General features: G+C 48.1%; 1 protein-coding gene across 2 annotated transcripts in view; it reads left to right on the top strand.

Moving 5' to 3' along the window:
* The first annotated feature begins 306 nt into the window (after window positions 1-306).
* PTGIS (prostaglandin I2 synthase) overlaps window positions 307-22,636 on the top strand; it is a 39,121-nt gene continuing 16,791 nt past the window's right edge. Inside the window, exons 1-7 of one of the 2 annotated variants that reach the window (XM_069953961.1) lie at window positions 5,092-5,148; window positions 8,420-8,461; window positions 10,174-10,297; window positions 15,800-15,978; window positions 18,034-18,168; window positions 18,252-18,391; window positions 20,993-21,174. In XM_069953961.1, coding sequence (XP_069810062.1) covers window positions 10,268-10,297; window positions 15,800-15,978; window positions 18,034-18,168; window positions 18,252-18,391; window positions 20,993-21,174 — 666 coding nt within the window. In that variant the 5' untranslated portion in view covers window positions 5,092-5,148; window positions 8,420-8,461; window positions 10,174-10,267. Of the gene's footprint in view, window positions 717-5,091; window positions 5,149-8,419; window positions 8,462-10,173; window positions 10,298-15,799; window positions 15,979-18,033; window positions 18,169-18,251; window positions 18,392-20,992; window positions 21,175-22,636 lie in introns of those variants that run through there. The other variant, XM_069953960.1, reaches the window with a different exon arrangement.

Here is a 22,636-nt window from a genome sequence, read left to right as displayed (position 1 = left end):
TGCACTCCCGTCCACCCTCCTGCCACTTTGCTGCACTCCCGTCCACCCTTCAGCCACTTTGCTGCAATCCTGTCCACCCCCCTTCCACTTTGCTGCACTCCTGTCCACCCTCCAGCCACTTTGCTGCACTCCTGTCCACCCCCCCTTCCACTTTGCTGCACTCCCGTCCACCCTCCAGCCACTTTGCTGCACTCCTGTCCACCCCCCTTCCACTTTGCTGCACTCCGGTCCACCCCCCTTCCACTTTGCTGCACTCCTGCCCACCCCCCATCCACTTTGCTGCACTCCCGTCCACCCTCCTGCCACTTTGCTGCACTCCCGTCCACCCTCTTGCCACTTTGCTGCAATCCTGTCCACCCCCTTCAACTTTGCTGCACTCATCTACATTCTCCAGATTTTATTTTGCACATTATAGGATCCCACAGAAAATAGATCACTTCCTCAGCAGGAACCACCGCCTCTGGGACCCCCGCCTCAGTCCTCTGCCTGGTGGCCACTGGGGGGCAGACTGCACACATCTGTAAAGGATTTGCCCCTGGTGAATGAGACAGATGTAGCAGAGGCAGCTGCTGTGTATCCAGCCCCTCGCCTCCTCCTTCTCCCCACACAGGATATAAGGGCAGGCTGCCTCCAACCTGGAGCACAATGATCGCTGCTCTGCTCCTCGCTGTCACCCTCACAGCCCTCATCTGGGCCACCTTCCTCCGGAGACATAGGTGAGTCCCCTCTAACCCCACCCCGGGGCATTATAATCTCTGTCTGTATGAAAATCTATATATCTGTGTGGGTATACGTGACTGTTTGTATATATATATATATATATATATATATATATATATATATATATGTGTGTGTGTGTGTGTGTGTAATCATGTATATATGTGTGCAAGAAAGTGGGTATATGTGTGTGTGTGTGTGTGTGTGTGTGTATAATCATGAATGAATGTAGGTGTATATATATCCCTGTATGAATGTGGCAGTATATATACCTGTATGAATGATATATATATGTGTGTGTGTGTGTGTGTGTGTGTGTATAATCATGAATGAATGTAGGTGTATATATATCCCTGTATGAATGTGGCAGTATATATACCTGTATGAATGATATATATATATATGTGTGTGTGTGTGTGTGTGTGTGTGTGTGTGTGTGTGTGTGTATAATCATAAATGAATGTAGGTGTATATATATCCCTGTATGAATGTGGTAGTATATATACCTGTATGAATGATATATGTGTGTGTGTGTGTGTATAATCATGAATGAATGTAGGTGTATATATATCCCTGTATGAATGTGGCAGTATATATACCTGTATGAATGATATATATATATATATATGTGTATGTGTGTGTGTGTGTGTGTGTGTGTGTGTGTGTGTGTGTGTATAATCATGAATGAATGTAGGTGTATATATATCCCTGTATGAATGTGGTAGTATATATACCAGTATGAATGATATATATATATATGTATGTGTGTGTGTGTGTGTGTATAATCATGAATGAATGTAGGTGTATATATATCCCTGTATGAATGTGGTAGTATATATACCAGTATGAATGATATATATATATGTGTGTGTGTGAGTCACATTTATTATTTGTCGATAAAAGTTTCTCCAAACTGAACCTGGGATGAAGTGAGGAAATACAGGTAGTTGTTGCATCCTGGATTCTTGGGGTAGTCCATATGGTGGTAGATCCTTGTGATCACAGTATTTTAGGAGTGACACCTTTATTGGCCAACAAAAAAATGTTAAATTGTCAGCGTTCAGGATTCAAAAGATCCTTCATCAGACGACCCAGAAACAGGTGTCTAGAAGAGAGCGGACCCAGGGCAGCCAGGCCTTATTCACACTCATGTACGCCTCTAAGGGCCTGCTTACACACACAGATTGTCCCGTTAAGGGCCCGCTTACACACACACAGATTATCCCTCTAAGGGCCCGCTTAACACACAGATCATCCCTCTAAGGGCCCGCTTACACACACAGATCATCCATCTAAGGGCCCGCTTACACACACAGATTATCCCTCTAAGGGCCCGCTTACACACACACAGATTATCCCTCTAAGGGCCCGCTTACACACACACAGATTATCCCTCTAAGGGCCCGCTTACACACACAGATCATCCCTCTAAGGGCCCGCTTACACACACACAGATTATCCCTCTAAGGGCCCGCTTACACACACAGATTATCCCGCTAAGGGCCCGCTTACACACACAGATCATCCCTCTAAGGGCCCGCTTACACACAGAGATCATCCCTCTAAAGGCCCGCTTACACACACAGATCATCCCTCTAAGGGCCCGCTTACACACACAGATCATCCCTCTAAGGGCCCGCTTACACACAGAGATCATCCCTCTATGGGCCCGCTTACACACACAGATTATCCCTCTAAGGGCCCGCTTACACACACACATTATCCCTCTAAGGGCCCGCTTACACACACAGATCATCCCTCTAAGGGCCCGCTTACACACACAGATCATCCCTCTAAGGGCCCACTTACACACACACAGATTATCCCTCTAAGGGCCCGCTTACACACACAGATTATCGCTCTAAGGACCCGCTTACACACACACATTATCCGACAGATTGTTCCAGCAAAGCCAGGAATGGATTATCAGAATCTATCAGATAAATCTGTCTGTGTAAAAGGACCCTTACAGTCTAATCTAAACATTTTTAAAGGGGTATTCCGCTCTATCTATTCAGTCTCCTTCACCCAGTTCTCAGCTGTTGCTTTCTGCTGAAGACACAAAAATCTGTGTGTGAGCTTTTCTCTCTGTCTCCCCCTCCTCCCCCCTCCCTTCTGAGACGGCTGATGTAAACAAGTTCCTGGCAGGCTTTATCTGCAACATTGTAGCTTCTTTGTAATGCTGGGATGGTTATTATGAGGTTAAATTGCTGATGAACTCACTGTGAATAACCCCCCTAGCATTACAAAGAAGCTACAATGTTGCAGATAAAGCCTGCCAGGGACTTGTTTTTTACAGCTGTCTCAGAAGCGAAGGGGAGACAGAGAGAAAAGCTTACACACAGATTTTTGTGTTTTCAGCAGAAAGCAGCAGCTGAGAACTGGGGGAAGGAGACTGAATAGATAATAACACGTATGGAAGAAATTGTTAGTCTCACCATGGGCAGCAACATATCAAAGGTCATGTTTGAGTGCAGTACCCCTTTAATGAAAAGGGACTGTAGCTAATTGTGGTTAAGCTGTTGCACAAGCTATACAATTTTCCCTTTCAGGACTTCTTGCCGTATACCTGAGCCATTCCCGCCATTCCTTCTTTTCCTCATATGCTGTGTTCAGTGCCAGTTTATACTCATAGGTTGGTGAATCCTAAGGTAGTTTCTAGAGTGGCGCCCCCTGCTGTCTCTACTTTGGATTCTGTTTCCATGTTGCTATCTGGGTCTTGTATAATATATAGGATCTGTTCCTGAGATATCGGCCCCTATGGCATATCATCCCTCATCTGACTGGGGACTTCTTACTGTGATCAGTAACTCGTTGCAGTTCGCAGGTGTTGTTCAAGGGACTTTCTTCTTTTTCTTTATAATCGGTTACACAAGTCTGGTTGCCAATTGTAGCAGTTCCTATAAGGTCTGTCTGCGATGTTCCATAGGACTGGCTCCCACCCCTCACACCATACACCAGTATACTAAGTAGGGTCATTATAACATGTGCCGTAATTGGTTGGATCCTAGAATCTGAAGCATACATAGGATTGTCCCTAGTAAGTACTTCCTTAAAGGGGTACTCTGGTGAAAATATTTTTATTTTAAATCAACTGGTTTCAGAAAGTTATATAGATTTTCATTAAAAAATCTCTAGTCTTCCAGTACTTATCAGCTGCTGTATGTCCTGCAGGAAGTGGTGTATTCTCTCCAGTCTGACACAGTGCTCTCTGCTGCCACCTCTGTCCATGTCAGAAACTGTCCAGAGCAGGAGAGGTTTTCTATGGGGATTTGCTGCTGCTCTGGACAGTTCCTGACATGGACAGAGGTGGCAGCAGAGAGCACTGTGTCAGACTGGAGAGAATACACCACTTCCTGCAGGACATACAGCAGCTGATAAGTACTGGAAGACTGGAGGATTTTTAATAGACGTAAATTACAAACCTATATTACTTTTTGACAACAGTTGATTTGTAAGAAAAAGATTTTTGCAGGAGTTCCCCTTTAAGACCGTGTTCTCTTTCAGGTGACAGCTGTCTGTGCAATACTATGGCTGTTACACAATATGGACGTGTCATCTGCAGAATTCTTTGGTAATCAACTTTCAGAGGAACGATTTCAGCAATTACCGTTAACGTGCGTCACGGAGTTATATATTATCTCTTCTCCATGAGCCACAGAGCTCGCAGTCTAATAACACACGGCCCCTTCTCCAGACGACCCAGGACACCTCAAAATAACCCAAAGATCAGCCCTCCGTAATTTAGTGCTGATCTTCTAGGCGGAAACGTGGATGATGGTCCGTAATGGTACTTTTACAGGGAGCGATAATTTGCCCGATCGCACGATTAACGATTTTGAATGAACAATGTTTTTTTTATAACGATCAGCGTTTAGACGGAACGATAAATCGTACGGAAAAGTCGCTATGCGATCGTTTAAGCCTATCTCACACATAGGTGAAATCGCTGAAAGAATGTTTACACTGAACGATCTGCGAATTTTTTGCGAACGACCAACAATAATTTGAGAACATGTTGAAAGATCAAAATGAACGATTTCTCGCTCGTCGTTTGATCGTTCGCTGCGTTTACACGTACGATTATCGTTCGAATTCAATCGTTATCGTGCAAATTCGAACGATAAATCGTTCCGTGTAAAAAGACCATTAGTCAGCGTTAGTCAGCCATGATTGATAGTTTCCCTTTTCTCTCGCACGTTTCTCTTTTAGCCAAATTCAATGGAGAATATAGCGAACTTTTCTTACCAGAATCCAGAAGATCTCGCTCCAAATTCTCTAACTATCGTCAGATCCGTCCCTCCCGCCTCAGTCCCGGCTGGACAGGACTCTGTTTGCTGCCAGGTTCAGGATCTGGATGTAAGATAAGATTTATTATTTGTCCACAAAGTCCCTCCAAACCGAACCCAGGATGAAGCGCAAGAAATACAGGTTGTGTTTGCATTAAAGGGGAAACAGCTGGTTACCCATCACACACCATCACACACCATCCCCTCCCATCACACATCATCCCCTCCCATCACACACCATCACACACCATCCCCTCCCATCACACACCATCCCCTCCCATCACACATCATACCCTCCCATCACACATCATCCCCTCCCATCACACATCATCCCCTCCCATCACACATCATCCCCTCACCATCACACACCATCCCCTCCCATCACACATCATCCCCTCACCATCACACTTTATCCTCTCCCATCACACTTTATCCCCTCACAATCACACACCATCCCCTCACAATCACACACCATCCCCTCACAATCACACACCATCCCCTCCCATCACACATCATCCCCTCACCATCACACTTTATCCCCTCCCATTACATACCATCCCCTCCCATCCCCCTCCCAATCACACATCATCCCCTCCCATCACACATCATCCCCTCCCATCACACACCATCCCCTCCCATCACATCACACACCATCCCCTCCCATCACACACCATCCCCTCCCATCACACATCATCCCCTCCCATGACACACCATCCCCTCCCATGACACACCATCCCCTCCCATCACACACCATCCCCTCCCATCACACATCATCCCCTCCCATCACACACCATCCCCTCCCATCACACACCATCCCCTCCCATCACACACCATCCCCTCCCATCACATTACACACCATCCCTTCACAATCACACACCATCACACACCATCCACTCCCATCACATCACACACCATCCCCTCACATCACATCACACATCATCCCAGGGGCGTAACTAGAAATGGCTGGGCCTCATAGCAAACTTGATTGGGGCCCCCCATTCTTGAATGACCACTAAGCCGTCACGTTTATTCAAAACTGCAAGGGCTTGTCAGGAGTGGTTGCAGGTAAACAGACATTTGAAGAACCTAAGAGGCCCACTTGGCCACCTAATGCTTCAAATGATGACAGCTCAGGGGGCCCAGTGTACTGCAGGAGCAGGCAACAGGGCCCCCTGATGTGTTGGGCCCCATAGCAACTGCTATGGCTGCTACAGTGGTAGTTACACCCCTGCATCATCCCCTCACATCACATCACACACCATCCCCTCACATCACATCACACACCATCCCCTCACATCACATCACACACCATCCCCTCACAATCACATTACACATCATCCCCTCTCATCACATCACACACCATCCCCTCCCATCACACATCATCCCCTCTCATCACACACCATCCCCTCCCATCACACATCATCCCCTCACATCACCCACCATCCCCTCCCATTACATCACACATCATCCCCTCACATCACACACCATCCCCTCACAATCACATCACACACCATCCCCTCCCATCACACATCATCCCCTCACATCACCCACCATCCCCTCCCATTACATCACACATCATCCCCTCACATCACACACCATCCCCTCACAATCACATCACACACCATCCCCTCTCATCGCATCACACACCATCCCCTCCCATCACATCACACATCATCCCCTCACATCACACATCATCCCCTAACATTACACACCATCCTCTCCCCTAACATCACACATCATCCCCTAACATTACACACCATCCTCTCCCCTAACATCACACATCATCCCCTCCCATCACATCACACTCCATCCCCTCCCATCACATCACACATCATCCCCTCCCATCACATCACACACCATCCCCTCCCATCACATCACACACCATCCCCTCCCATCACACATCATCCCCTCCCAACACATCACACACCATCCCCTCCCATCACATCACACACCATCCCCTCCCATCACACATCATCCCCTCCCATCACATCACACACCATCCCCTCACATCACACATCATCCCCTCCCAACACATCACACACCATCCCCTCCCATCACACCACACACCATCCCCTCCCATCACACATCATCCCCTCCCATCACATCACACATCATCCCCTCCCATCACATCACACATCATCCCCTCCCATCACATCACACATCATCCCCTCCCATCACATCACACATCATCCCCTCCCATCACATCACACATCATCCCCTCACATCACATCACACATCATCCCCTCCCATCACATCACACATCATCCCCTCACATCACACACCATCCCCTCACCAAAGATATTGATGGAAAAGATGTTTGATGTGCGGCTTCCTGAGCATGACCCGACCGCCGAGAGGTGAAGACTACAATGTCATTTTTCAAAACACCGACACTTTTTGGTTTTTGAGTACTCCACAAAAGAAAAAGTCTATTGGGGTCAAGTCTGGTGAGCGGCCAATCCATATAATAGCCAAAAACAAAAAAGGAGGGCAAGGCACTACTAAAATCTATAAAGCAGGGTGCTCAACCCAATATGACATGAAAAAGCTCATACAAATCGACAAATAAAGAAAAGCCATGTCACACACGAAAGGGTGGCACTCCCCAGAAAAAATTAGAGAAAGCTGTATGTAAATGTGAAAAATATAGCAAATTTTATTTTATTTAGTACACAAAAGTCAAGAAAGTGCACAATATACAAATTAAAAACACTTAAAACCACAACATACACAGGTCCATGTTAAATAAACATGGAACCAGGACGAACTGACATGTGTCAATGTGATAAACCCCCCTATGGTAAATGATACTGACTCACAACATGAAATGATATAAATGTGTCAAAAATGTGAGCAATAATGTCTCTGTAAGTAATTCAGCTCGATGGACACAAAACAACCCAAACAGGTAAAGGGTAGAAAATGAAAACAATGTATGGGAGTCAATAGATGGAATCAGATATCACCAGAGGGGGAGTCCATGTCAGGGTCCAAGAAACCCCACGCGTTCCGTCTCCGTCACGAGACTTTCTCAAGGGTCCCTTGTTGTCCCTGTTGTGCACTTTCTTGACTTTTGTGTACTAAATAAAATAAAATTTGCTATATTTTTCACATTTACATACAGCTTTCTCTAATTTTTTCTGGGGAGTGCCACCCTTGCGTGTGTGACATGGCTTTTCTTTATTTGTCAATCCAAATAATAGGAAATGCTTCATCCAGACCCTTGTGGACTAGTCCTGAATAATGTGGAAGGCCCCATCCTGTCATGTGAATGAGGCCATTGCTGTAACTGGGGAACATTCGTTAGAATTTTTAGATACTCATCTCCTGTGACTGCTCTGTCTGTTACTATGACCGGATGATCACGCCACATAACGCTGTCTAAAATGACTGGATTTTCCTCCGTTTCTCAGCACACTGCAGCCGCCTGTCTGGGCCATCCTCCAATAATCCAGGTATCAGCCATGGACGAAGAGCTTCCACCCAACAGAAGCTTCTGGTGACTTCTCTGGGCTCAGCAACAAGTCGTCTTTTATTCTCTGTACAGACTTGGGTTTTGGGGCGAGCAGTTTTTGGAGCAGTAAGGACGAAGCCAGTGGCAGCGAATCTGTCACCATTGCAGTAAATGGTGGCTCTCTTTGCGGCTCGAGCACCAAATGTTTAAACCCAATGGGGGAGATTTATCAAACATGGTGTAAAGTGAAATTGGCTCAGTCGCCCCTAGCAACCAATCAGATTCCACCTTTCATTTTCCAAAGAGTCTGTGAGTCTGAAAGGTGAAATCTGATTGGTTGCTAGGGGCGACTGAGCCAATTTCACTTTACACCATGTTTGATAAATCTCCCCCACTTTGTTCTGACGGTTTTAGCTTTTTGAGATTTCCAATACTGTAATAACTTCCATTTTCTTTGATCTGTATTTAAATTATTTGCCATTATGGGTTTTTTGAATGATCTGAAAAGAAAACAGATTTGGGGGAAGATTTATCTGTGAAACTGGCTCAGTCGCCCCCGGCAACCAATCAGCTTTCAGCTTTCATTTTCCAAAGAGTCTGTGAGGAATGAAAGGTGGACTCTGATTGGTTGCCGGGGGTCACTGAGCCAGTTTCACTTTACACCATGTTTAATAAATCTCACTTCATAACCCTATTACACATACTGTCCACTGACTTGTAGACCACCCTGCATATATAGTAGCATATGTGTGTATGAGTATATACGTAATGCAGCAAATGTGAGTATATATATATATATATATATATATATATATATATATTACGCAGCATATGTGTGTATTAGTATATATAATGCAGCATATGTGTGTAGGAGTATATACGTAATGCAGCAAATGTGTGTATGAGTATGTGTGTATATATATATATATATATATATATATATTATGCAGCAAATGAGTGTATGAGTATATACGTAATGCAGCAAATGTGAGTATATATATATATATATATATATATATATTATGCAGCATATGTGTGTATGAGTATATTTAATGCAGCATATGTGTGTAGGAGTATATACCGTATATATATATATATATTGGCATATGTGTGTAGGAATATATATATATATATATATATATATATATATATATATTGGCATATGTGTGTAGGAATATATATATATATATATATATATATATATATATATTAGCATATGTGTGTAGGAGTATATATAATGCAGCATACGTGTGTATAAATATATATAATGCAGCATATGTGTGTATGAGTGTATATAATGCAGCATATGTGTGTAGGAGTATATATAATGCAGCATATGTGTGTAGGAGTATATATATATATATAGTAGCATACATGTGTATGAGTAATATAATACAGCATATGTGTGTAGGAGTATCTATAGTAGCATGCGTGTGTATGAATATATATATTAGCATATGTGTGTAGGAGTATATATATATATAGTAGCATACATGTGTATGAGTAATATAATACAGCATATGTGTGTAGGAGTATATATAGTAGCATACGTGTGTATGAATATATATATTAGCATATGTGTGTATGAGTACATATATTTGGCCTCCATGAGAAGGAAATGCAGATGGGGTCATTGTACTCACCATGTTCCCCCTACAGAGCTTACAACTGATTTGTCACCATCACACATATCATCTTGTGTTCCTGTTGCAGACATCTTGGGGAGCCCCCCCTGGACTGTGGGGTGATTCCATGGTTGGGTCATGCGTTCGAGTTTGGGAGAGACGCAGTTTCATTCTTCACACGTATGAAGGCAAAACATGGAGACATATTCACAGTTAGTATCAATCACCAGATACCTCACCCCATTCACCTCCTTACCCGTCCTACTCCTCGTCACACTAATTATCAGTACACACCTCCCACCTCATTACACCACATGACCACCAGTGCTAGGTATACTAATGAGGTGCTCTCCCCACCAACACCCTCAAACATCATACTCGCACCCTCACCCACTATACTCCTCACCCATCCTACTCCCACTATACTCCTCACCCATCCTACTCCCACCCTCACCCACCATACTCCTCACCCATCATACTGCCACCCTCATCCATCATATTCCTCACCTGTCATACTCCTTGCCCATCAGTCTCCTCACCCATCCTACTTGTGGTATCCCACCACAGGTGTTGCTAGTTTGAACACCCCTCGCAAAAGCCTGCCACTAGATGTCAGTAGTATGTATATTCATGTATAGATGTTGCACAGCTGTAGTCATGTAAGGGTTATTGTTTTGTCTGTGATCTGTACACCAATGAGAGCTACTCTTCCCTTTCTTCTTGTACTCTCTTCTCCACCACTCGCAGGAGCTGTTGCATACACCCTGTAGGAAGTTGTCATATGGGGAGAGGAAGTGTAGACCCACACTTAGTTCTCTTCTGGCTCTGCCAGGTTCCCCGTTCGGGACAGACCAGCTGTAGTGCACAGACAGACATGGAGAACACAGGGACTTCTTTGTTTGAGGCTGGGTTCACACAAAGTATATTTCAGGCAGTATTTGGCCCTCATGTCAGGTCCTCATTGCAACCAAAACCAGGAGTGGATTGAAAGCACAGAAAGGCTATGCTCACACAATGTTGAAATTCAGTGGATGGCCGTTATTTAATGGCAAATATTTGCTGTTATCTTAAAACAACGGCTGTTGTATTGAAATAATGGCAGTTATTTACCGTTATATATCGGCCATCCACTCAATTTCAACACTGTGTGAACAGAGCCTTTCTGTGCTTTCAATCCACTCTTTTTTGGTTTTGGTTGCTATGAGGACCTGACATGAGGACCAAATACTGCCTGAAATATACTGTGTGTGAACCCAGCCTAAAGCAACACTTATCAAGATGCAGTGCTAAACACAAAAGAGAGGACAAGTCAGGGATCCCCCCAACCCATGTCATGAACATCTCTAAAAGTGCAGGACAGTATCCTAAAGAAAAGGAACTGATCCGGATGGAGCAAAGCAGCTAAGAGCCTATGTACTCTATCTCGCAACACAGGTAACTAGGACTGGGGCTTGTGTCACCTTGATAGGACTGGTAACTCAACACTGCAGGGCAAAAGGTGGTATGGCAACAAAGGTTGAAACACGGACACAAGTTTTCTTCTTCTTTCAAGTATTCTCTTCAAGTATTCTACTTCTTCTAAAGTTCCGGCAGAGAACAGCACTAAATTGGGTTGGGACTCTCATGACCTATTCCTCTCCACTACTCTGAACTCTCTCTGCTTTTCTCAGCACATAACCAAGTCAACACTACTACACTACTCTACGCTCTGCCTCAACAGCTCTCAGTACAGGTGCAGTCAAGTCAAGTCTGTATCAGTCAAGTATTATTTACCTGTATCACAGAAGATTTCTAAGTAAAAAGTAAGTTTATTTATTCTATTGGGACTCATTGATTATTGCACCAGCACCTACACACAAGCTACACTGTCCTTAGGTCATCTCCCCTTTCTGTGGGTGGCGGTACCGACAGTCCGGGTGGGTGATAACTCCACTCCAGACCACCATGATATGTACCCAAGGGACTAATCACAACCCGGCAGGTCACCGACCATTGGGGAAAAGTATAGCCAGCCACACAAAAAAACAGGTGTGCCTCCATTTCTGTGTGCTGAGTCAGCACTGGCGTCACAACAACCTACCACCTGGCTGAGCTATACTCCACGGCCAACCACCACAGTAGTGGCATCACACAGTACCATCTAGCAGGTGACTGGATGCAGCTGCAACACCACACGGCAGCCCACCACACTACCTCTCCCACTACCCTCACCCAACATCACACATCATGCCTTCACATCACACACCATCCCCTCCCATCACACATCATCCCCTCCCATCACACATCATCCCTTCACATCACACATCATCCCCTCCCATCACACACATCCCCTCCCCATCACACATCATCCCCTCCCATCACACATCATCCCCTCCCATCACACATCATCCCCTCCCATCACACATCATCCCCTCCCATCACACATCATCCCTTCACATCACACATCATCCCCTCCCATCACACACCATCCCCTCCCCATCACACACCATCCCCTCCCCATCACACACCATCCCCTCCCCATCACACATCATCCCCTCCCCATCACACACAACCCCTCCCCATCACACACCATCCCCTCCCCATCACACACCATCCCCTCCCATCACACACCATCCCCTCCCCATCACACATCATGCCTTCACATCACACACCATCCCCTCCCATCACACATCATCCCCTCCCATCACACATCATCCCTTCACATCACACATCATCCCCTCCCCATCACACACCATCCCCTCCCCATCACACACCATCCCCTCCCCATCACACACCATCCCCTCCCATCACACATCATCCCTTCACATCACACATCATCCCCTCCCCATCACACACAACCCCTCCCCATCACACACCATCCCCTCCCATCACACACCATCCCCTCCCATCACACATCATCCCTTCACATCACACATCATCCCTTCCCCATCACACACATCCCCTCCCCATCACACACCATCCCCTCCCCATCACACACCATCCCCTCCCCATAACACACCATCCCTTCACATCACATATCATCCCCTCCCCATCACACACATCCCCTCCCCATCACACACCAGCCCCTCCCCATCACACACCATCCCCTCCCCATAACACACCATCCCTTCACATCACACATCATCCCCTCCCCATCACACACATCCCCTCCCCATCACACACCATCCCCTCCCCATCACACACCATCCCCTCCCCATAACACACCATCCCTTCACATCACATATCATCCCCTCCCCATCACACACATCCCCTCCCCATCACACACCAGCCCCTCCCCATCACACACCATCCCCTCCCCATAACACACCATCCCTTCACATCACACATCATCCCCTCCCCATCACACACATCCCCTCCCCATCACACACATCCCCTCCCCATCACACACATCCCCTCCCCATCACACACCATCCCCTCCCCATCACACACCATCCCCTCCCCATCACACACATCCCCTCCCCATCACACACATCCCCTCCCCATCACACACCATCCCCTCCCATCACACATCATCTCACCCAAAATTAAGGTTGGTGGAGGCCCCAGGCGACAATTTTGTTGGGGGCCCCTCATCCCCCCCCAAAAATAAAAAAACTATTTAGTGATCTATACAGATGGCTGCTTACTTTTGGGGACTTAGCATGTACCCCTCCTCGCTCCTAGCTGTATGGCTCAGCATCCTCCTCTGTTGTGCATGTGAAGATGCCAGGCCTAGAGACAGGAGTGGGGAGGGGTGAGTGTCAAGGCGTGTTCTCACATTGTTATTGTGTTAATAACGCGATGTGAGAATCTGCATTAGAGCAGGTTTCTTCTGGAGGGGGAAGGGTTCAGCCACATCCAGTAGCAGCAGGTGAGGGAGCTCTGATCTCCGGGGCCTCCTGTGTGGCAGAGCGGTGCACATCTTCTACTGCAGGCCATGCAATGACGTCATTTCATTGCACGCAGCCTGCAGGAGAAGATCTGCACGCTCCGCCAGGGACATGGATGCGGGGCACTAATCGTCCCACTTGACCCCTACCAGCCCCATGGCCCCTATGCACCCCCCACCGGTTGGGCTCCGCTGGGGGTTGCTGTAGATCACTACAGATCCACCAGCCTGAACTCGGAACCCTGCTTCCGGGTTCAGGCTGGTGGGGGCCCCCAAGTGGTGGAGGCCCCGAGGCACGTGCCCTGGGTGCCCTCCCTTTAATCCAGCCATCATCTCACCCATCATACTCCTCACCCATCCTAATCCTCCCTCCACCATCACACATCATACTCCTCACACATCACCTCCTCACCTATCATACTTCTCACCGACCCTACTCCCCCCATCCATCATACTCCTCACCATGAAAATCCTTACCCATCATACTCCTCCCCCCCACCCCCATACTCCTCGCTATCAAAATCCTTACCAATCATACTCCTCCCCCACCCTCACCCACCATTCTCCTCATCCATCATACTCCTCACCATCACATCACCTCCTCACCCACCATACTCCTCACCCACCATACTCCTCACCCACCATACTCCTCACCCACCATACTCCTCACCCACCATACTCCTCACCCACCCTCACCCACCATACTCCTCACCCACCACATCACCTTCTCACCCACCATACTCCTCACCCACCATACTCCTCACCCATCATTCTCCTCATCCATCATTCTCCTCACCCATCATTCTCCTCACCCATCATACTCCTCACCCATCATACTCCTCACCCATCATACTCCTCACACTCTTGTCTATGGGGACGGCCACGACTTCATGTGATGGAAAAAGCCATAGCTGCAGGAAGTGAGACCAGTCACTTATGAGGAATGTGCGGAGCTTAAGATGAGATTAGTGAGGACGAAAGCACGGAAATCCTCTGAGCGAGTGCGGGGTTACAGAGATTATAGACGATAGTGATGTCACAAGCCAAGGGAGAGGAAGGCGAGCGGAGAGCTCACGACCCAAACCTGACCCTGCAGTATCCTGCCAAACACTATGTCCTGTATGTATAACCTAACATAATCATCACACAGCTCACCATCATCATCATCATCACCACCACATCAAACTCTTAGCCTTTCACACCCATCACACACCATCCCCTTCACCATAGGGCCCTGGGCTGTTGACCAAGCTTGGGCCCCCCCAACTCTACTGTCCCTATGGTATTACTAGTGTGGTGCTCATAGTACAGGATAGATAATCATATGATGCCCTGATTTGTGCAAAACTGGGGTAAAAAAAAAACAGCGATTTTTGCAAATCATGGCGGAAATGTAGCCAGGAGACAATACACCACTGAAAGTATAAATCTTTTTGGGTGGCCATGGGCCCCCCAGGAGCTCAGGGCCTCGGGCTACCGCCCGTATAGGACCTATTATAATCCACTACTGCCTCACACCCATCACACATCATCCCCTCACCATCCCACACCATCCCCTCACATTACATGGCATCTTCTCACCATCACACATCATCCCCGCACCATAACACAGCATCCCCACACCATCACGCATCATCCGCTCACCGTAACACACCATCCCGTTACATCACACATGATCCCCTCCCCATCACACACCATCCCCTCACATCATTCCCTCAAATTATACATCTTCCGCTCACATGACACACCACCCTCTCACCATCACACACCATCCCCTTCAATCACACATCATCCCCTTTCATCACACACCATCCCCTCCCATCACACATGGCTTTATTCCCCTCAGGTGCAGGTTGCGGGGCGGTACCTGACGGTGCTGCTGGACCCACTCTCCTATGACATCATCCTCCTAGACTCCTCCCACAAGTTGGATTTTGGGAAATATGCAAAGATATTAATGGAAAAGATGTTTGATGTGCGGTTTCCTGAGCATGATCCGGCCGCCGAGAGGAGAAGACTACAACCGTAAGAGACTGCTATAGGGCGGAGTGATGTCAGTGTACACCATGGCGGTCTATGTATCCTGCAGGTGAGGGGAGGTGTACACCATGGCGGTTTATGTATCCTGCAGGTGAGGGGGTGGTGTACAACAATGCCGTCTATGTATCCTACAGGTGAGGGGCAGTGTACACCATAGCCGTCTATGTCTCCTGCAGGTGAGGGGTGGTGTACAACATTGCCGTCCATGTATTCCGCAGGTGAGGGGCGGTGTACAACATTGCCGTCTATGTATCCTGCAGGTCAGGGACAGTGTACACCATAGCCGTCTATGTATCCTCTAGGTGGGGGGCTGAGGATAGGCTAGGCCGGGATGATGTCACTAAGGATGGGGTAGGCAGGGATGATGTCACTGAGGATAGGGTAGGCAGGGATGATGTCACTGAGGATGGGGTAGGCAGGGATGATGTCACTGAGGATGGGGTAGGCAGGGATGATGTCACTGAGGATGAGGTAGGCCGGGATGATGTCACTGAGAATAAGGTAGGCAGGGAAGATGTCACTGAGGATGAAGTAGGCAGGGATGATATCACTGAGTATGGGGTAGGCAGGGATGATGTCACTGAGTATGGGGTAGGCAGGGATGATGTCACTGAGGATGGGGTAGGCAGGGATCATGTCACTGAGGATGGGGTAGGCAGGGATGATGACACTGAGGATGGGGTAGGTCGGGATGATGTCACTGAGGATAGGGTAGGCAGGGAAGATGTCACTGAGGATGGGGTAGGCACTGATGATGTCACTGAGGATGAGGTAGGCAGGGATGATGTCACTGAGCATGGAGTAGGCAGGGATGATGTCACTGTGGATAGGGTAGGCAGGGAAGATGACGATGAGGATGGGGTAGGCACTGATGATGTCACTGAGGATGGGGTCAGCAGGGAAGATGTCACTGAGGATGGGGTAGGTCGGGATGATGTCACTGAGGATGGGGTAGGCAGGGATGATGTCACTGTGGATAGGGTAGGCTGGGATGATGTCCCTGAGGATCGGGTAGGCAGGGAAGATGTCACTAAGGATGGGGTAGGCAGGGATGATGTCACTGTGGATAGGGTAGGCTGGGATGATGTCCCTGAGGATGGGGTAGGCAGGGAAGATGTCACTAAGGATGGGGTAGGCAGGGATGATGTCCCTGAGGATGGGCTAGGCTGGGATGATGTCCCTGAGGATGGGGTAGGCAGGAATGATGTCCTTGAGGATGGGGTAGGCAGGGATGATGTCCTTGAGGATGGGGTAGGCAGGGATGATGTCACTGAGGATGGGGTAGGCCGGGATGATGTCACTGAGGATGGGGTAGGCACTGATGATGTCACTGAGGATGAGGTAGGCAGGGATGATGTCACTGAGGATGGGGTAGGCACTGATGATGTCACTGAGGATGGGGTAGGCAGGGATGATGTCACTGAGGATGGGGTAGGCAGGGATGATGTCACTGAGGATGGGGTAGGCACTGATGATGTCACTGAGGATGAGGTAGGCAGGGATGATGTCACTGAGGATGGGGTAGGCACTGATGATGTCACTGAGGATGGGGTAGGCAGGGATGATGTCACTGAGGATGGGGTAGGCAGGGATGATGTCACTGAGGATGGGGTAGACAGGGATGATGTCACTGAGGATGGGGGTAGGCCAGGATGATGTCACTGAGGATAGGGTAGGCAGGGATGATGTCACTGAGGATGGGGGTAGGCCAGGATGATGTCACTGAGGATAGGGTAGGCAGGGATGATGTCACTGAGGATAGGGTAGGCAGGGATGATGTCACTGAGGATGGGGTAGGCAGGGATGATGTCACTGAGGATGGGGGTAGGCAGGGATGATGTCACTGAGGATAGGGTAGGGCAGGATGATGTCTGTTCTGAGGTTTATCATTATGTATATAAGCCATACATACAGCTCCTCTCTTTAGCCAGCACGGAGTCCACCGTAGACATAGCGACAGTCCCTGCATGCTCCACCGTACGCATGGTGACCGCTACTCTTGCGGCTTCTGACCTGTGATTGTCTATTGCTTTTTTCTAGGCATTTACAGCACCATAGTTTGCAGCAGCTGACTGGCACCATGTTCCACCATCTTTCTTCTATTCTAAGCAGCGTACCTGGAACAACATGGCGGGAGGAGGGGTTGTTACACTTCAGCTATGATGTGATGTTACGGTACAGTCAAAGCTTTTTCTTGTCTCCCGTTAACAGTTCAGTAAGGGGGACGCTGATTACATTGGGGTCTCCTTGTCTCTCAGATCTGGGTATTTAACCCTCTTTGGCTCAGAGTCCCTTCAGTGCAGTGAAGAAGACATCAGACATTCACTAGACGTCTACAATGAATTCAGAAAGCTGGATCGGCTGCTGATGAAGAGCGCTCGGGACCAGCTGTCCGCCCGTAAGTAAGGAGAGCAACACATACCACACTGGTGACACGGATACTGAATACTGACCCAAACACAGCCCTCAGGTGAAAAGGGATACTAAATACTCCCCCAAACATAGCCTGCAGTGACACTGATGACTCCTCCCCCTGAACATACCCTGCAGTGACACTGATAACTCCTTCCCCTGAACATACCCTGCAGGTGACACTGAACACTGAATACTCCCCCCAACATACCTCTCAGGTGACATGGGACACTGAATACTCCCCCAAACATACCCTGCATACCCCCCCCCCCCCCCGACATGGGACAAAAAACTCTTCTGAACATACCCCACAGGAGAATAAAAGAAAGAAGCGTGGACCTCAAAGCTAGTATGGCTATGCAGATGGATAAAAATTGGTATGTGAAATGAAAATGGATAAGTGAAAATCAAAATGTATTGTATTGTATGTTACTACGTACAATGTTTGTCTTTATATTCATTCTATACACAGTCTATCTATGACACATCTATTTACATGACGATATCCATTGTTTATCTGAGGTTGTAAACACTTTAGTATGCTATTATTACCTATTTATACATCAGAGTCTATAAAAATGCTAGACTTTGAGCTCAATGTGACCTAGATCATGTCATTCGATTTTACATTTATGAGAGTGCATGCATGTGTGTGTGTCTATATATATATAAAACCAAGTGTAGAGTGGACGCAACACTCCTAGGGGGGCATTTATTAAGTCCGGCGTTTTTTACGCCGGACTTAAAAATGCCCCCGCAGCTCCGGCGCTACGGAGATTTATGTAGAGGCGGACTGCCTCTACATAAATCCCGTGCGCGTCGGTGCGCACCGCCGAAAACCTACGCCAGCTGAGGACTGGAGTAGGTTTTCAGCGTATATTTGGGCGGAACGGATGGTAAATCGCGCGGACTCTGAGTCCGCGCCCTCCGTTCCGCCCACTACACACCCCCTTTCCGCCCCCCTGGCGTACTCGGCGGAAAGTGCCGATTTGCGAATACTTTATTCGCAAATCGGCCATTTGCGTATAAAATAATACGCAAATCGGCACTTTCCGCCGAAAATCATCCGTTCGCCGGATGATACATGTGGCCCCTAGTGTCCAATGTAGTTGGTGCCAGTGGTCTATACCCGTAAGGACCTTGGGTAAAGATATCCACAAAATGAAAGAAGTGACCGCAGCACTCCAGGAAAAAGTATTCAAACGGTGAACTTTATTCCTCCCACAAAGTGCATTCGCAACGTTTCAGCTCATTCAATATGAGCTATTTTCAAGCTGTGCAATATACTGTACATGTGAGCTGCACCCACCGCCTTTACATACCCCACAGGAGACACAGGACACTCCTCCCACTGTCCCACAGCATACCCTGCAGGTGACACTGATCCCTACCCCCGAATATACCCCGCAGGTGGCACAGGACACTCCTCCACTGAACATACGCCACGGGAGATAAGGAACACTTCTCCTCTGAACATAGCCCGCACGTGACCTGGGGCACTCCTCCCCCAAACATACTCCACAGGAGACACAGGACACTGAATACTCCCCCAAACATACTCTGCAGGAGACACAGGACACTGAATACTCGCCTGAATATACTCCACAGGAGACACAGGACACTGAATACTCCCCTGAATATACTCCACAGGAGACACAGGACACTGAATACTCCCCTGAATATACTCCACAGGAGACACAGGACACTGAATACTCCCCTGAATATACTCCACAGGAGACACAGGACACTGAATACTCCCCTGAATATACTCCACAGGAGACACAGGACACTGAATACTCCCCTGAATATACTCCACAGGAGACACAGGACACTGAATACTCCCCTGAATATACTCTGCAGGTGACACAGGACACTGAATACTCCCCTGAATATACTCTGCAGGAGACACAGGACACTGAATACTCCCCTGAATTTACTCCACAGGAGACACAGGACACTGAATACTCCCCTGAATATACTCTGCAGGAGACACAGGACACTGAATACTCCCCTGAATATACTCTGCAGGTGACACAGGACACTGAATACTCCCCTGAATATACTCTGCAGGTGACACAGGACACTGAATACTCCCCTGAATATACTCTGCAGGTGACACAGGACACTGAATACTCCCCTGAATTTACTCCACAGGAGACACAGGACACTGAATACTCCCCTGAATATACTCTGCAGGAGACACAGGACACTGAATACTCCCCTGAATATACTCTGCAGGTGACACAGGACACTGAATACTCCCCTGAATATACTCTGCAGGTGACGCAGGAGCAGGAAATGTTGAGTCCTCCCTCATAATACCCCACAGGTGACATGGGACACTGGTCAGTCCTCATACATACAGGGTTAGAGTGAAATGATACAGAGCATGAGAGCCCCTGGAGGCAAAGTAAAACATTTAACTCAATAATGAAGAGAAGTCAAGCCGTTACGGAAAGCCATGTCCGCCTAGTGATGGTGATAATGGAGGCTGATCTTCCATGAAGTCCCTCACAGCCTCCACCATTATCTGACTCGGGCAGGACAGAGACCCCACACATGGGCTGACTCCGAGCTTGTCTTACAGGAGAGAAGAAGGAGCTCAGTCCAGTGAAGGAGAAACTCTGGCAGCTGCTGGACGCAGAGAAACTGGCCAGGAAAGCCGGCAGAAGTAAATGGCTGGAGAGCTATCAGCGCCACCTGCAGGAACTGGGTGTAACAACAAGCATGCAGAGCAGGGCCATGGTGCTCCAACTGTGGGCCACACAGGTAAGATACAGGGCCATGGTGCTCCAACTGTGGGCCCCACAGGTAAGATACAGGGCCATGGTGCTCCAACTGTGGGCCACACAGGTAAGATACAGGGCCATGGTGCTCCAACTGTGGGCCACACAGGTAAGATACAGGGCCATGGTGCTCCAACTGTGGGCCCCACAGGTAAGATACAGGGCCATGGTGCTCCAACTGTGGGCCCCACAGGTAAGATACAGGGCTATGGTGCTCCAACTGTGGGCCCCACAGGTAAGATACAGGGCCATGGTGCTCCAACTGTGGGCCCCACAGGTAAGATACAGGGCCATGGTGCTCCAACTGTGGGCCACACAGGTAAGATGCAGGGCCGTGCTGCTCCAACTATGGGCCACACATGTAAGATACAGGGCCATACTGCTCCAACTGTGGGCCACAGAGGTAAGATACAGGGCCATACTGCTCCAACTGGTGACCATACAGGTAAGATGCAGGGCCATACTGCTCCAACTGGTGACCATACAGGTAAGATACAGGGCCATACTGCTCCAACTGGTGACCATACAGGTAAGATACAGGGCCATACTGCTCCAACTGGTGACCATACAGGTAAGATACAGGGCCATACCGCTCCAACTGGTGGCCATACAGGTAAGATACAGGGCCATACTGCTCCAACCGGTGGCCATACAGGTAAGATACAGGGCCATACTGCTCCAACTGTGGACCACACGGGTAAGATGTAGGGCTGTGCTGCTCCAACTGCGGACCACAGAGGTAAGATACAAAGCCATACTGCTTCAACTGTGAGTCACAGAGGTAAGATACAGGGCTATACTGCTTCAACTGTGGGCCACACAGGTAAGATGTAGGGCTGTGCTGCTCCAACTGCGGACCACAGAGGTAAGATACAAAGCCATACTGCTTCAACTGTGGGCCACAGAGGTGACATACAAAGCCATACTGCTTCAACTGTGGGCCACAGAGGTAAGATACAGGGCCATACTGCTCCAACTGTGGGCCACACAGGTAAGATGCAGAGCCGTGCTGCTCCAACTGTGGGCCACACATGTAAGATACAGGGCCATACTGCTCCAACTGGTGGCCATACAGGTAAGATGCAGGGCCATACTGCTCCAACTGGTGGCCATACAGGTAAGATACAGGGCCATACTGCTCCAACTGGTGGCCATACAGGTAAGATACAGGGCCATACTGCTCCAACTGGTGGCCATACAGGTAAGATACAGGGCCATACTGCTCCAACTGTGGGCCACACAGGTAAGAAAAACAAAGCAGGACAGTATCCACAAAAGCTAGGAACTGATCCAGATAGAGCAAAGTGTTACCAAATGTATTATGCAGTGCTTTATGAAGAGAAACACCATAATAGTGTATCCTGCTCCAGCAAGACCTCTTTAGTAAAACCCAACTTATTTATGATAAAGAGACTCTGTGATTCTTCGCCTTACACCGACACAGC

Source organism: Dendropsophus ebraccatus, chromosome 14 (genome assembly GCF_027789765.1).
Source record: "Dendropsophus ebraccatus isolate aDenEbr1 chromosome 14, aDenEbr1.pat, whole genome shotgun sequence".
NCBI lineage: Eukaryota > Metazoa > Chordata > Amphibia > Anura > Hylidae > Dendropsophus > Dendropsophus ebraccatus.
Note: the sequence above shows the minus strand (reverse complement) of the source record. Positions and strands in the feature narration are given on the sequence as shown.